This window comes from Protobothrops mucrosquamatus, unplaced genomic scaffold, assembly GCF_001527695.2.
Source record: "Protobothrops mucrosquamatus isolate PMUCROS unplaced genomic scaffold, P.Mucros_1.0 scaffold19, whole genome shotgun sequence".
Lineage (NCBI taxonomy): Eukaryota > Metazoa > Chordata > Lepidosauria > Squamata > Viperidae > Protobothrops > Protobothrops mucrosquamatus.
In genome coordinates this window covers 598,760-615,917 of record NW_015386404.1, presented here as the reverse complement: position 1 = coordinate 615,917, position 17,158 = coordinate 598,760, and the positions used below count along the sequence as shown (strand labels likewise).

At 41.0% G+C, this 17,158-nt stretch overlaps 1 protein-coding gene across 1 annotated transcript in view; it reads right to left on the bottom strand.

Annotated features, from left to right (window-relative positions):
- Positions 1 to 16,851, bottom strand: part of LOC107282917 (vascular endothelial growth factor receptor kdr-like) — a 184,503-nt gene extending 167,652 nt beyond the window's left edge. The window contains exon 1 of the mRNA XM_029283103.1: positions 16,797 to 16,851. Coding sequence (XP_029138936.1) covers positions 16,797 to 16,851 — 55 coding nt within the window. The remainder of the gene's footprint in view (positions 1 to 16,796) is intronic.
- Positions 16,852 to 17,158: the final 307 nt, after the last annotated feature.

Sequence of the window (17,158 nt, the reverse complement as noted above, 5' to 3'; positions counted from 1 at the left end):
TGGTCCTAACCATTTTTTCAACCTAGATTCAGAATGTGGAACATCCAAACTGACCAGTTTTTGGTCAGTGGCAACAATCACCAAGCCAACATCTTTTAACACCCTTTAACAACAACCCTTATGTACCATTCTTTGTTGGCCACCCAGATTTGTCGAAGTGCTATGGCAGAATCCTGATGAGTAATTATTTTAGAAGATTCCTCCTCATTATTCTTTTCACCGAAAAAGATACATGGAATGTTTTGATAGTCCCAACATGCTGATCGCATATCTCCCGAGACTGCAGAGCACGCAAAATAAAAATAAAATGATGTGCAAAAGTGATTCATTTCAAAGCTATTCCTCCAGCACCAAGCCTAGGCTGAAATCCAGAACGCTAGGCTTTCTAATCATCCTGAAAAGTAACATTCTTGACCCATTTCTGACCCATGTGAAATTACACGCATATCTTCCTCTGCTCTTCAAGAGCCAAAACTCATAAAAACATCATTTTAGAAAACATCAATCTATTAATCGTACAGTGTACATTGCAAATGCAGTAATCTATAAATCTACTCTAGATGTATTGGATATTACAAGAGTGTGGTCACAATACTATACAATGGTTCTAGACTGCAGAAGATTGTCCTTCCAAATTCTGGTTGAGTTAAAAATGCTCACCCTACTACTGCCAATTATATCAGTGCTAATGAATATGAGAGGGAATCCTCTCTCTCTCTCTCTCTCTGTCTCTGTCTCTCTCTGTCTCTCTCTGTCTCTCTCTCTGGGTGTCTCTTTCTCTCTGTCTCTCTCTGTCTGTCTGTCTGTCTGTCTGTCTGTCTGTCTGTCTGTCTGTCTGTCTGTCTGTCTGTCTGTCTCTCTCTCTCTCTCTCTCTGTCTCTCTCTCTCTGTCTCTGTGTCTCTGTCTGTCTCTGTCTGTCTCTCTCTCTGTGTCTCTCTGTCTGTGTCTCTCTCTGTCTCTGTCTCTCTTTCTCTCTGTCTCTGTCTCTCTGTCTGTGTCTCTCTCTGTCTCTCTGTCTCTCTTTCTCTCTGTCTCTGTCTCTGTCTGTCTCTCTCTGTCTCTCTCTGTTTCTGTCTCTCTGTCTCTCTGTCTTTCTTTCTCTCTCTTTGTGTGTGTGTGTCTCTCTCTCTGTCTGTCTCTATCTCTGTGTGTGTCTCTCTGTGTGTCTGTCTCTCTCTCTCTGTCTCTCTCTCTCTCTGTCTCTTTCTGTCTGTCTGTCTGTCTGTCTGTCTGTCTGTGTCTCTGTCTCTGTCTCTGTCTCTGTTTCTCTGTCTCTCTCTGTGTGTGTCTCTCTCTTGGTGTCTCTCTCTCTCTCTGTGTGTGTGTGTCTCTCTGTGTGTGTGTGTGTGTGTGTGTGTGTCTCTCTCTCTCTCTGTGTCTCTCTCTGTCTCTCTGTCTCTCTTTCTCTCTTTCTCTGTCTCTGTCTCTCTCTGTTTGTGTGTGTGTCAAAAACATTAAGATGGCAGCTACATGTAGCCCTCAACTTATGACCACAAATTTCTATTGCCAAGGAAGACATTGTTAAGTGAGTTTTGCCCTGTTTTACAAAGTTTCTTTCCACAGTTATTAGATTAGCAACACGGTCATTAAATGAATCTAACTTCCTCATTGACTTTGCTTGTCAGAAGGTCATAAAAGATGATCGCACGATCCCGGGACACTGCAACTGTCACAAATATGAGCCAGTTGCCAAACATCTGAATTCTGATTAGGTGACCATGGGGATGCTGAAACGTCGTGTGAAAAATGGTCATCAGTCACTGTTTTTCCAGTCCTGTTGTACTTTGAACGATCACTAAATGAATGGTTGTAAGTCGAGGACTACTTGTATAACCACACAACTGAAGACCCACCTACCCCTTTGTAACTTTGCATGTGAGCTACATCTCAAGAATGGGTGGAGCTCCAATCATCCATTTGTAGCCACTGTCTTGATATTTTGAGCACCTCAGATTCCCTTGAGGTCGGATATATGTATAATCAGAGCCCTGTTTTTCAACCTCTGGAGTTTTAAGTTGGGTGGGCATCAACTTCCCCTTGCTGGCTAGGAAATTCTGGGAGTTGAAGTCTTAAAATTCCAGAGGCTGAGAAACACTGAATTAAAGAGTTCATAAGGTCCATTTCAGTCTACTTTGGATTGGGTCCTGCACTCTCCATGGAGGGAATGGATGAGAATGAGTCCCAGGCTTCCATTCGTCAAACTTAATGAAGCAACAGGACTTGAAGGCGAGAGGCCAACTGGAAGCTGGGTTTTTGGAAGATGATTCTAAGTTGGACCAAACGAATATTCCGGTTGCTGTTCTCATTTGCTTGCACGAAAGGGAATTTTGCTTCCAAAGATTACTTCAAAGGAGAAGAATTTTGGTGAAATCCTCATGGGAAGACCGTGATGTTCTTGCACTGATTTAGGGATGAGGTCTCTCTTTTGTAACACTCTTCCCTGCACCTACCAGAAACCCTCCCTGCCTTTCTCCAATTCCATTAAATCCCAAGAGAAAGTCCAGGTCGAGAAAGACAAAGTCAAGTTGGAAAAGGTGTGATAGGAAAAGGAAGCCCCGGAATGTCTCTCCACTAGCAGGAGCTTCAACACATTCTCCGTCAGGGAGAACAGCCCCCGAAGCCACCGTGAGAAATCTGAGCAAAATTCTCAAGCATCTGGAGAAAAAGATTGAAGAACAGCAAATCTTTTGGTGGAGAAGAAAACTTTTGAGAAATTCCTTCGCTCCCAGTTGGAGTTGACTTCCAAAGATTGCATAATGCATAATAAGTTGTTGCAATAAACAACTTCAGACTTGACTCCCCCGTTTCCCCAACCTTTTCACTTGTACTTTATTCTTTGATAGGTTTAATAAAATTATTAAATAAGGTGAAAAAATTAGTTGGGATTAGCTTAACTGCTATGGTTCTTTGACTTTTAAGCGAGTGGCAACTTTACACCATATATCTGGTAGTAAACTCTGCTAATACAGGTAGTCCTCAACTTATAACCACTTGTTTAGTGAAAGTTCAAAGTTTCAATGGCACAGAAAAATGTGACTTATGACCAGTTTTCACACTTACGACCGTAGCAGCATCCCCATGGTCACATGATCAGAACGCAGACATTTGGCAACTGACTCGTATTTATGACGGTTGCAATGTACAGGGGTCATGTGATCCCCTTTTGCGACCTTCTGACAATCAAAGTCAGTGGGGAAGCCAGATTCACTTAACAACTGGAGTGATTCACTTAACAACTGTGGCAAGAAAAGTCATAAAATGGTGCAAAATTCACTTAACAAATGTCTTGCTTAACAACAGAAATTTTGAGCTCAGTTGTGGTTATAAATTGAGGACTACCTGCAATCTCACTTTCAAACAGACATGGGAGTTCATTGTCAGCAACGATGAGTGCATTTCAGAATCGGAATCAGAATTGAGCTGGAGGGGATCTTGGAGGTCTTCTAGTCCAGCCCCCTGCTCAAGCAGGAGACCTTATATCATTTCAGACATGTGGCTGTCCAGTCTCTTCTTAAAAACCTCAAGTGTTGAAGCACCCATGATTTCTGGAGGCAGGCTGTTCCACTGATTAATTGTCCTCACTGTCAGGAAGTTTCTCCTTAATTCCAGGTTGCTTCTCTCTTTGATCAGTTTCCATCCATTGTTTCTTGTCCTGCACTCTGGTGCTTTGGAAAATAGGTTGACCCCCTCTTCCTTGTGGCAGTCCCTCAAATACTAGAATTACTACTATCATGTCCCCCCTAGTCCTTCTTTTCTCTAGACTGGCCATTCCCAATTACTGCAACCATTATTCATATGTTTTAGTCTCCAGGCCTTTAATTGTCTTAGTTGCTCTTCTTTGCACTTTTTCCAAAATCTCAACATCTTTTTTGTAATGTGGTGACCAAAACTGGATGCAACTATAGTTCCCTTCTTAAAACATTTTAGTTTCACTGAATGGACCACCAATATTTTAAGAATTGTTTAAGTTTATAACTGGAAATGGACAATAGTCTGGTCCATGTACAATATCTTGTTCAAAGAAATGCAAACTAATCAATGTAAAGTTTTATAAAGGAAAATCTGTGCATTGTATTACAAAAAAACTTTTTATTTTTTTAAAAAATGACTTTCTTTTCTTCTGGCTAATGGGTTGCAGATCTCAGCTCCTTGTAGATTCTAAGCTTAACACTTCCATCCTAAGTCAAGGAGCATAGAGTGAATTGCAGATGCCCTTTTGGATGAAGCAAGAGGCTGAGATATGGGCATGGCAGAGAACACTTCAGCCTGAATGGCCCCAGGGTGGTGTTCACAGCACTCAAAAACCAAATGCACAGGTATAGAATAGGTGGTACCTGGCTCAATAGGGAGAGGGATCTTGTGAGAGGGATCTTGGAGTCCTAGTGGACAATCACTTAAATATGAGCCAACAGTGTGCGGCAGCAGCCAAAAAAGCCAATGCAATCCTAAGTGCTTTAATAGAGGGATAGAATCAGATCACGTGAAGTATTAGTATCACTTTACAAAGCTTAGTCAGACCACTGGTCACCAGTGTATAAAAAAGATGTTGAGACTCTGGAAAGAGGGCAGAGAAGAGGAACAAAGATGATTAGGGGACTGGAGGCTAAAACATATGAAGAACAGTTAAAGGAATTGGGTATATGTAGTCTAGTGAAAAGAAGAACCAGGGGTGACATGATAGCAGTGTTCCAGTATTTGAGGGGCTGCCACAAAGAAGAGGGGATCAACCTGACAGGAAAGCCATCAATTAATAAGTGAGAAATAATTATTTAATTCTGTTTTGATTAGACTCCACCTGGAATACCATGGTAAATTCTGCTCACCTTTGGAGCAAGTTTAGAAGAGGTCTACTAAGATGGTACACCAAATCCTACGAGGGACAGTTAAAGCATCTGGTATGGGGTCCCAGTGCTCTCTGAACGGGGTTATTTTCTTGCAGATGTTTCATTATCTGACTAAGTAACATCATTGGTGCATTGATGATGTTACCTAGTCAGGTAATAAAACAGCTGCAAGAGCTCAACCAAGCTCAGAGAGCACCAAGGATCCAGCAGTTCAACCCTGAACCACAAACATTCTTTTTATGGGGTCTGGATATGTTTAGCTTAGGTGGGCAGACTCAGGGGGTGATGTTATAGTAGCTTTCAATCATCTGAAGGATTGTCAGACAGATGGACGCGTTCTCTACTTCCCCAGAGGGCAGCATCAAAACTAGTGGTTGAAACTCTAAGGTTTAGGCTCTGCATTAGGGGAACATCAGACGATGAGCTATCAGCCAGACAACCAAACCACCACATCAAAGGGTGAATTCTCTCTCATGGACCTTCATGGATGGTCTTCTCTCCGAGATGCATCAGTGGACCCTCACCTGAGAGAATGGACCTCTACTATTTCTTCCAGCTATTCCTGCTTGCGACAACATGGAAGAAGTCTGGGGTATTGGTGCAACCCACGAATGTATCCCAATGCTCAAAAATACCATCTCCAAAACAGTCACGTCTGCTTATATTCCAAGGGCCAAAAAGTTAAATGATTCTCTGGGATTCTTTTCATGAACAAGCTAAACATGCTGTTTAAAATGAAGACCCCAGGGAGGGTGGAAGAAAGTGGTGGTGGGGGGTGACATTGTTGTTTGCATTCCCTTTGATGACTCCAAGTTTTAACAGGAAAGAGATTCTCTCAACTAGCCAAATCCTCTCCATGTCATGTCCAGAAAATGCAGTTTAAGCCCCAACCTGTCAAAACACAGAGCGACGGTCAGACATGCTGGTGTTCTGGACATCTGATCTTAAAACTCTCCTTAGAAAAATCCACAGACTTGAGAAACCCATCCTTCCAGTACAATGACTAGAAAAATACCCTGGTTGGCTTCACACAACATATTTGGCTAAGCTAAACAGGAGCTGGGCAGTTTGTAATTCTGTGAGTTGTGTGAATCCAGCCTGTTGTACAAATCAGATCATCACATGAAACTGTAAAGGTGCTCGTTTAACTATCCTTTATCCTATATACCTTGAACTGTATTAACTTGACTTTGCTGTGTGAATCCAGTTTAAATGTTCCTATATCAAGTATATAAATTGTGACATTTTAGTACAGGATTGGGCATCTCCCACCCACCCCTTTTAAGAACCTTTCTATTTTTTTGAGTTTAAATGTTTTGAGTTTAAATGTTGAAGGTGGATAAATTATACAATTATCATATAGTTCTTGATCAGTTGTATTGTTGTTACTTATTGCATTATTAGAGTTAAAGTATGTATATATTGATTGTATTATCTTTGTTTAGTTAAATTGTAATTTAGACTTGGATTATTTTTTCTTTTTTGTTTATGTACGTAAATGCATCATAATCTTTGTTGTTTAATTATAAAAATCAATAAAAATTTTATTAAAAAAAAAAAGAGCCTTTCTATCCATACAAAGTTTTGATGGAGAAATGTGATGCCACCAGAAAGAGGGAGCTAAAAGGTCCAGCCTTTTTCTTGGGTTGTGCCTGAGAACGAAGACGAATGCTGTTCAATATGTTAGATGGGTTTGGTGAAGGTTTATGGTGCCCATTTCAGTGGGTTTTTTTTTCTTTTATAATGAAAAATGCCAATTGTAGATTTTGTCCTGCAGTTTTGGAGAGTGGGCTCCAAGGTCTGAAAAGGGGGCTAGTCTATCACGTTAAGCCAGAAGAGATATTATTCTTTCAAGCGTTTCATTTTAGTTAGTGAACAGCAATTGTGGTATGTTAACCTGCATTTACCACAAACAGGTCAGATTGGAAGATTTTCACATATCCCTTGCGTGATGGAACCCCCCTATACTTGGTGACAACAAATTATTTTCTCTGTACAACAGTTGAGAATCTGCCTGGTCACAAAAGTTGCCTAAGGGAAAGGGATTTCCCCCTCAGTAAGTTTAATATATACAGTAAGGAGGTTTCAGGTATTGTTCTTGCCACCTCCAAACAAACTTAGTAAGAACATGCTTGAAATTCTGGAGCAAAGACCACCAGTGTAGATCAACCTTTCTCAATCCAAGTGATCTCCAACAATATAGGTTTCAGTTTCCAGCATTCCCTGTGAATATATGACCATGACTATAACCCCTGAGAGTTGAAGTCCAACAGAGGTTTACTGCAGACAATTCTGAAGAGAGATTGAGTAGGAGTCCAAATAACATGGACTGTGCTTTGGAGAAGAACCCTATTCTCTTGTGGGATCCAGACTGGGGCAATCCATGGTGGGTAGTTCATTTATCTTTACTTTTATCAAAATTCTGGCTTGACTCTTTAAGTTCTTCTTTTTTGATGAGCTTTCAGCTGATCTCAGGCAACCTTCCCCAGCCTGTCTCTGTCCAGAAATGAGACCCCCACACACACCCCAAAAGTTGCTGGTCACTCTGGCCAATGGAACTTCTGTAGGCAGCAATCCCACACACATGGAAAGTGTTACATTGGGGAAGGCAGATCATGTGTGTGCAATTTATTAAATTTCTGATGCAAATTTATAAAGGGATCATCTTTACGTGGGTGGTTTGATTGTTGTTCTCACTGCTATAAACTGCCTGGAGCACATTTTCTTTGTGAGTGGAAAAGGGCTACGGGTCTCCTAATAAACAAATTAACTAACAAACAACACATAAAGCAACTCTTATAATCAAGGGAAGAGGATTTCAAGCAAAACTGAGCAATTTGTCTGAACTGAAAATGCCTTTTTAATCCAGCATTGTTTGTTGTTGGTTTTAAATCTCTTTCTTTTCTTTCTCCACTTAAGAAAGCAAATTATTTTAAGCAACAACATTAGCCAAAAAAAAGGGGGGGGGTCCAAATACAGACTAGAAATGCAAGGGATCCCTTAGTCACCTGAGACCAAATAAACTCAACTGGTAGCCCTGGGTCAGATTTACCTTGACCTTTCAATCTAGAACAATTCCCGTTATCCTGCAGATCCTGCTCCCCACTTCCTTGGCAAGGTTGTTCCCACACTTAAGAAAAACACAGGAAGATCTAAGGAAACTTACGGGGAAACAGAGAAGACAAAGCACAGGGTCTGAAAATAGAAGTGAAGCCCATACATTTCCTTTACATATGGCAGCTGACTCCAGATTTCTACAAAATCTTCGGGGCCATATGCTTTCTCCATTCCCTATACACCAAAAATAAAAAAGAGGAAATGGAACCTGGGATTGTTTCATTATCAGCAAAGAACTTCAACCTTCTTGTTTTCTTTTCCCCTTAACGAAATGCTTGGAAAATTACAAAGCCCCATTTGCAAAACCAAAAGCTTTGCCGCTTTAGCTACACAACCACGTCCCTTTTGTTACATCAAGGAATCGGGTGTTGTTTGGCCCAGCATGAGGGGCAGCAGAGGAATTAAAACAAAAACAAAACGTACAATTGGATTGCCTTAAGTTTTGCGGAGCAAGAAACAGATGGGCTGTATCCATTGCACGAAAAAAAATAAATAAGGAATTCTGAGCCAGCCACCATTTTGACTTCCCACTTCCTATTGTTCTGAACAATGTGCTTGGTTTCCACCCCACTCTATGCTGAGAGCCATTCAGAGCCAGTCCCCCGAGGCCTGGACTGATCCGTTAGCAATTGTACTCTCGAAAGGAACGTGGGACAAGCATAAAATCAGACCTGTTTTATGACTTTTGAACTTCATCAAAATAACACTGGTTTAATCCAGGACAGTTAAGACGATTAACCCCTGCGTGTTTCTCTCACATTAAAAATTGCCATTTTGAAAGGGATATTAGACTCAAGACTGCAGCCTTGAAAACGACATTGTGCTTCACAATCTTTAAGGCACCATTTCCGTTGGGAAATGTCCTCAGTGAAGCTATTCTGGATGTCTCTGCAGTTCTCATATGGATCCCTAACTCTTACAAAAATGTCTGAAGTAAAACATTCTGGAATAGCAAACAGATGAACAGAATTAAGATGGTTTGGGAAAGTGGGTTGGGGATGTGGAGGTTTATATAATACAATCCAATACAATCCAACCCATCCATCCATCCAACCATCCATCCACCCACCCACCCACCCACCCACCCATCGACTTCTAACCTACATCTCCCTGCAACAGCAATCCAGCAATTTAGGCTGAGCTAAAAGTGGCAGGTTCAGAGCCATTTCGTAAATTTCCCAGGATGAGAGTGAATTTGAAAACCCTCCCTTTCCACAATTCCAAACCTCAGCAGTTCAACCTACACCAGTTGTCGGCAACACCATTCAATAAAATCTAAGTGCAGATTTAGGAAACTCTCTGAACCTCACCTATCTACCTTACAAGTTTCTCTCTCAGCACTGAATTACAAAAATAGTCGCGCTGCACAACAACATCGCCACAAATGCAAACATTATAGAGTTGTTCCTAGAATCCCATGCCTATAAAAAGCTCTTTAATGAATTTTTCTGAAGCAAGCACTGATTTTATCTCCAATAACTTGATACATCCAGCTCTCTTGGGATCCTCCTTTCACTGAATGTAGTTTTCCAGCTGCCTATTTAACTTTTAACAACTGGCACCTCCATTTGTTTGTTTTTCCTCCCTTTCCTCCCTCCGTTCCTTCTTCGTTTCATGCCATGTGTATTTCACACTGTAAGCCTGCCTCGGTTTCACAGCTTATATGTATGTTATTGTGTGTGCCTTTTGGCTAAGTGTAGGGATAAAAATATCTTATGGGCTTTGAATCATCCAGCCTGTCTGACATGACTTTGACATCTTGTCTTTTCGTTGTAGTAAAAAAAGTAAAAGATGGATCGGAGATCTGGTCCCATATGAAAATATCTCCGGATGAGTCATCCTGCCGTTGCCTGATCCTGTTCTGGTGGGCTCAGTCTCCCGTTTCAGCAAAGGCTTTCTCAGTCAACCTGTGCTTATCCGAAGTGGCATTTGCAGATCATAATCTGAGCTGGCAAATGACTTTTTTTTTTCTCTCTCTCTCTCTCTGTTTGCCTAGCAGATGAATAAATAAGTCAGGAGAATACAATTGGGTTGTGCAAAAGCATTAAAAACACGTTAGTCTAAGTGGGGTTTCATTTGGTTTCTCTCCTGGTGCGCCCCCTCAATCCATGTCCCATTTATTTATTGGTTTATTTGATGGTATCCTACCTTTATTATGTTTATAAATAATTCTAGGTGGTGAAAATATCCAACCAACACACCTTCCTCCTCCTATTTTCCCAACAACAATCCTGGGAGGTAAGTTGGGCTGAGAGAGAATGACTAGCCGAAGGTCATCCAGCTGGCTTTCCTGTCTAAGGCAGGACTAGAACTCACCACCGCCTGGTGATTGGCTCAAAGTCATCCAGCCACCTTTTGTGCCAAAGGCAGGACTAGAACTCACCGTCTCCTAGTGATTGGCCCAAAATCACCCAGCCGGTGTTCCTGGCTAAGGCAGGACTAGAACTCACCATCTCTTGTTTTTCGCCTGGTGGCTTAACCACTAGACCAAAATGGCCCTTTACTAGATATGGATATGGAACAGTAACTGGTGTGTTTTCTGATGCCCACAAGACAGTATTTGTGATAGAATACACTTTGCTTTTCTAATGCTGTGGCCCCATTACATGTTTTTCATCTCTGCCCCCTGTGCACAGCTAGCTAGGGAATTCTGGGAGTTGAAGTCCACACACCTTAAAAGTTGCCAAGCTTGTTGAGAGACATTAATCTGGCACAATCCTTTGCAAAGTGGGAAACCCAATTAAACTACTTTTGAAGGCTGTCTATCCATTCTAGTCATAACATTTCCAGAGATGGAGTACCTATTTACCCTACCTGCAATCACCCGACTTGTGTTTTATGACAGTTTTGCCAAAAATTGGCAATTCCTTCCAGTTTTCAGCAAAACCCCACCCGTAGTGAAGGATTGGTCCACTGAAGCTCATAAAATTGGGTTTGTTGACTGACCTGTTTTATGACCATCACAACTTACAACTGCTATGGGCAGACTCTGTTAGGGTTATGATGCATAAAATGTTCATGTTATGACTAAAGAATCTGTTTGCTAGGAAACCTTTTTAATTACAGCACAGCAGATCAAACCGTTGGCAACATCATTTTTCTTTCAGGGACTGAAGCCCACAAACCAACTTTATATAAACAAAGTTCTTCCACGGCTTCTGGTTATTGATGATGGGTTACTTTTGTATGGTCTGGGGCAATTTTTTTTTTTACTTTTTTGCAAATTCCTTTTTTTCCCCCTCTAATGAATTGCACAATTAAATGCCAGATGGACAAGCCGAACATAGCGGTTGTGTGAATTGACCACACAAGTTGGAAAGAGCTTATGGCTGATCTTCAAACAAACAGACTTTATTGCCTTATTTCAAAATGAAGACAAGCCCAGCCAAGACTATCTGTTCTCCATCCTCAAATGCCCTCTGGACAGAAATATGGGATATAAATGGACTAAATCATAATAAAACTTTAAATAGCTATCTCACTGAATCCAAGCTGGATGCAATGAGGAGTTAATCAGGCTACAGGGGGAAAAAATCAGTTTTTCTTCCACCTGAAATCCTGGAAGGCTTTTGCTGTTATGAAGGGCTAGTGCTCAGTTCCACACAAACACCAGTATGCTGAGTCAAAGAACCTCACTTCAGGAAAAATAAATAACTGTGGTTCCAAGCTGGTTTGCTCAGGCAACCATTGCTAAAGCTAACCACCAATCAATGGTTAAAATGCAAGGAGGAGGTGGGTTCTAGTCCTGCCTTAGACATGAAAACCATCTGAGTGACTTTGGGCCAATCACCAGGAGACGGTGAGTTCTAGTCCCATCTTAAGCATGAAAACCAGTGCTTTTTTTCTAAAAAAAAAAAAAAAAAAAAGGTGCCGGAACTCACACATGTCATACAACCTGCCTTGCCTACCCTACAAAGTTCCATCCATAAAAGGTGCCGGAACTCCATTCTGGGCGTTCTATGAGAAAAAAAGCCCTGATAAAAACCATTTAGGCCGATCACCAGGAGACGGTGAGTTCTAGTCCCGCCTTAGGCATGAAAACCATCTGGGTGACTTTGGGCCATTCACTTTCTCTCAGCCCAGCCTATCTCAAAGGGTTGTTATGAGGAAAACAGGAAGAGGAAGAAATATTATGTGTGTTCACTGCCTTGAGTTAATCATTAAATGAAGGAAGGAAGGAAGGAAGGAAGGAAGGAAGGAAGGAAGGAAGGAAGGAAGGAAGGAAGGAAGGAAGGAAGGAAGGAAGGAAGGAAGGAATGGTTAGTTAGTTGGTTAGAATCAGCACAGCAACCAAAATTCCTTAGAAGAAACAGAAAATGACAAAGCTTCTGATCTGATCAAGGACTGGGAAGAAAATAAATTTGAGCTTTGTCCTGCAGACATTAATGGTGAACAAAACCACAGCCTGATTGAGGAGACGCTGGTCTTCTTGGGGTTTCCCCTTCAACTCTCCCCAACGCAACATCTGGAAAAACGTTTCTAGGAGGAATTGCCATCTAGTGGTATCTCCAGGCATTGCCTTGTACACGGCCCGCTCTTATTCCCCTTGGCATCCAAAAACGGACGGGGGTGGGGGTGGGGGGATTCTAATTGGAACCATCCCTAGAAAAATCCCACCCAATTAAGTTGACAGCATTTTTTAAATAGTTCTGTCTCTAAAGGAAACCGAACTGAACTTTGGAGCAGTTCAACTATAGGCTGCATGATTCCCTAGAGCAGGGGTAGGCAACTTTGGCTCTTTTATGACTCCTGGACTTCAACTCCCAGAATTCCTGAGCCAGCATGGCTCAGCTTGGAAACCTCTCCCTTTCCCCTCAGCGTGGCTGTCTCAGGAATTCTGGGAGTTGAAGTCCACGAGTCATAAAAGAGCCAAGGTTGCCTACCCCTGTCCTAGACCCTCACCCCATCCCAGCCAAGCGAAGCAGCTTTTCTGTTCTGGATTCATCCAATCTTCTGGCTTAATGGGTAACATGCATATCCACAGACTGAGATGCAAATGGTTAGGCAGATTGTTAGCACCCCACTTAAATGTGGTCTGGCTTGTGTCTTACTCCACGTTTTTGATGCGGAGAAGTTCTTTCCAGGAGCTCACAAACCAGAGAAGGCTCCCCCTTCAGCAGTTTTTCTCAAGCTTGACAACTGTAAGATGTGGACGCAAAGTTGTCAAGCTTGAGAAATATCATCCTTTAGGAAGACATTTAGTCAGAAAATCCTTTTCCAACAACATTATGAATGATCCAGACATATATGGAGAATATTGATACTCAAGCTTGTTAATTTCATATCTGAATGAGTCATCCCAGAATAACTTTCAGAGACCTATTTCCTTCCTGGCTTCAAAGCAGCTTTCCAGAGAAGTTCATCTGCAAATTCTGGTTGTGAACCATCGCATGTTAATGATTTATCGTGAAGCAGAAATTCAGCTGTGAGTCATGACTAATATATTTGCTCTCCCTGCCATATCATGGCCCCGTCATCTTCCACTGAGGAACCTGGTAGTTCCCAGGCGCACAACCAACTACTGAAGTCTCACCTTGGCTTGGCTTTCTGGTGCTGAACGTATTTGGTGGACACGACCTGTTCAAGTTTTGATGGATTATGCAGATTTAGGAAATGGGTTGCTTCAATCGCTGGATGTCGTGGAATCAAAGCTGATCTGCACTGCAAAGTAGTGGCCAGGATTTAAGGCAGGGGTCTTCAAACTTGTCCCTTTTATGACTTGTGGACTTCAACTCCCAGAATTCCTCAGCCAGGCACACGTGCCTGGCTGAGGAATTCTGGGAGTTGAAGTCCACAAGTCATAAAAGGGACAAGTTTGAAGACCCCTGATTTAGGGCTTCTCAAGCAGATCCACAAAGTATTGACCTAAGGTCAACTAGGTGGCCAGCGTGGTGATGGGGGACGTATGAAAAACACAAATGGAACTTTGAAAATAGGTTGTGGGCACCCTCTAGACACACCTATCTCTGCGTATGGATTTCATCCCCAGTATATATGAATGGAAAAATGTTCATATGGTATATTAACAGGGATTCTTCTGTGTCTTGACAATGTCCCTCTCTCTTTGTCTTTCCCTCTCTCCCTTACCTCCCTCATCCGATTTTCCCCATAACAATAACCCTGTAAGGTGTGGGTTGGACTGAGAAAGAGCGATTGGCTCAAAGTCACCCAGCTGGCTTTCATGGCTAAGGCAAGACTAGAACTCACCATCTCCTGGTTCCTATTCTGGTGCTTTAACTACTAGACCAAACTGGCTATTATATCTGATAATGTAATGTAATGTAATACAATGCAATACAATATATACTATACTATACTATACTATACTATACTATACTATACTATACTATACTATACTATACTATACTATACTATACTATACTATACTATACTATACTATAATAATATAATAATATAATATAATATAATATAATAATATACTATACTATACTATACTATAATAATATAATAATAATATAATATAATATAATATAATATAATATAATATAATATAATATAATATAATATAATATAATATAATATAATATAATATAATATAATATAATATAATAAATATAATATAATATAATATAATATAATATAATATAATATAATATAATATAATATAATATAATATAATATATAATATAATATAATATAATATAATANATATAATATAATAATATAATATAATATAATATAATATAATATAATATAATATAATATAATATAATATAATATAATATAATATAATATAATATAATATAATATAATAATATAATATAATATAATATAATATAATATAATATAATATAATATAATATAATATAATATAATATAATATAATATAATATAATATAATATAATAATATAATATAATATATTGCATTACATTACATCATATATAATATTGATATATAATTTTATAGCCATATCACCAACCTAGCAAAGTAAATTAGGACTAGAGAGAGAACATCTTCATCTCTATTGCTGGCATGACCAGCCTAAGAACTTGTACGGCAGGTGATGCCTACAGAGAGGCACAATATTAGGAGAAGGAGTTAAATAGTTTGGCCCAGAGCAAGGCAGTTATGATTGTAAAAAGACAAGAAATTCCAACTCTTATTTTGGGATTAATCATTCTGTTTTAGTGGCATGTATTTTTCGAACAGTAAAATGTGGTAGTCAAGTCAGTTAACCCAACCTTCTTCAGGGACCAATGGAAGGAATAGGATGACATACAGGGAAAATTTCCTATGAACTGAAAAGAGGAAGTTCGGGTGAACAGCAATAGATAGTATCTTTTTTTGGAGAAAGAGTAAAGGAAAGGAGGTTTTGGGCATGCAACAACAACAGCAACAAAAACCAAAGCAGGAATCCTTACGTTCTTTTGCAGAATGCTAGAAAAGAAAAACCACACCACATCAAAAGTAGAATTCATCCCGGTCAAGATATCAAGTGACAGCATCTTTTAATTTTTGAGGTTCACTGCATTGGTCTCCTATCAAGTCAAATCCAGGTCCTTCCAACTTTGTGTTTGCATATAGCACAATTTTCAAACTCAAAAACAGAATTTCAGCATCAGGGCACACCGCAAATGCCACAAGCTGGACTTTGAACCTTGATTCCCCAGTTGCTCACATATGGAAGCTACTTTCCATAGCAGATCCTTCGTTGTCCTATGATGGTGGACTCTTCTCATTGATAAATATCTCTCCAAGGTTCTAGGTAGAACCAGGACAAAACAAGACTTCCAAAGTTCTCAACCCCATTTGTGGGCAGAAAAATTTGGGTGGATGGAGAAGTTCTTGAGAAGATTCTGAAGATTCGAATGGCAAATTCTTTTCTGAGATCTTTTCTTGGGATTGAAGGGAAGTAGGAGAAGACCACCAGTCTTGAGACTGTTCCCAATTCTCCTAAATAATAATGGTCAGATGACCACACACCATACATTATGGTTTTCTCCAAAATTCTGTCTTGCTCTGAGAGAAGCTTTGAAAGCAAAATCCTTTTAGTTAGATTGAGTGAGAATTAGTAGAGGGGAAAATACGTCTTTCTTTTACCTGTTCTCTGTTTTTTATGCTTAAACAAGTATGCCAATGATTAGCTTGGTCTCTTCTTTGGGCAAAATGAGTCTCTACAAGTGGACTTATTCATGCATTTGTGAACAAATCCCAGGACTGTAGATTCATAAAAGCTTGAGCAACAGTAAGGAAAGACAAATATATCAACTCGTTAGTCACTGATTTTATCTAGTAATCTCAATGAGGGCATATAGCAAGGGTGTCCAACCTTGGCAACTTTAAAACTTGTGGACTTCAACTGCCAGAATTCCCCAGCCAGTTGCTGATGGGAATTTTGGGAGTTGAAGTCCACATGTCTTAAAGTTGCCAAGGTTGACCATCCTTGGAATATACAGTAATTTGACTCCTGGGCGTGCATTTAAGTCAAGCTATCACCAAAAAAACAGAAGGCACGCTTTAGGAAAGTGCCCTCAGCAAGGCACTAAGCGAGCAGCTGATGAGGTTTTTGCACCTTGACTCGGCTACAAAAGTTCTTGAAATCCAGACCTTCTCCATTCTCAGCTCTGGCCAGGACAGAGTTGGCCTGGCTTATTTGGAAGACTTTGTTTAGGAGCGGCACTGCTCCCCAAAAGGATGCTGAGCGACTCAGGTGGGCGGCAGACAGGGGGAAAACAAGAGCCCTTCCAAACTGCAGCAAAGGGCCCTGGGAACTCCAGTCCACGTTGCTCCAGACTCTGGAAGGCTCAGGAGAATTTGCAAGACCAAATCTGGAAGGCTCCAGGCAATTGGCAAGAAGACCCGGACACTTACCTTGAAGCGCCAGCAGTAAGCAAACGGCCAAGGCGATCTCCAACTTGACAGTCATCTTCTGGGGCGGCCAAGGTGAGTCCTTTGGCAGCAGAAGGTGACCAGCCCAGGATGCCCTCTTAGGCCCCAGGTAAGCTGCAAAGGTAGCAACCTCGCTGGCTGGGGTGGCAAGGGGGGGGGAGAGAGGGGGGATCCTCTCCTTCTTTCCTGATGCTGCCAAGATCGACTCGGTCCTTCCTTCTAAGTCTCCCGCGATCTCTCCAGCGGGGCTGGGGGTGGTCAGCAAGAAGGGAAGCCGGAGACTTCGAAGTTGGCCGAAGAAGCGGCGGGGCTCCCGCTCTCTTCCCGGTTAGCAGGTGTTCCCG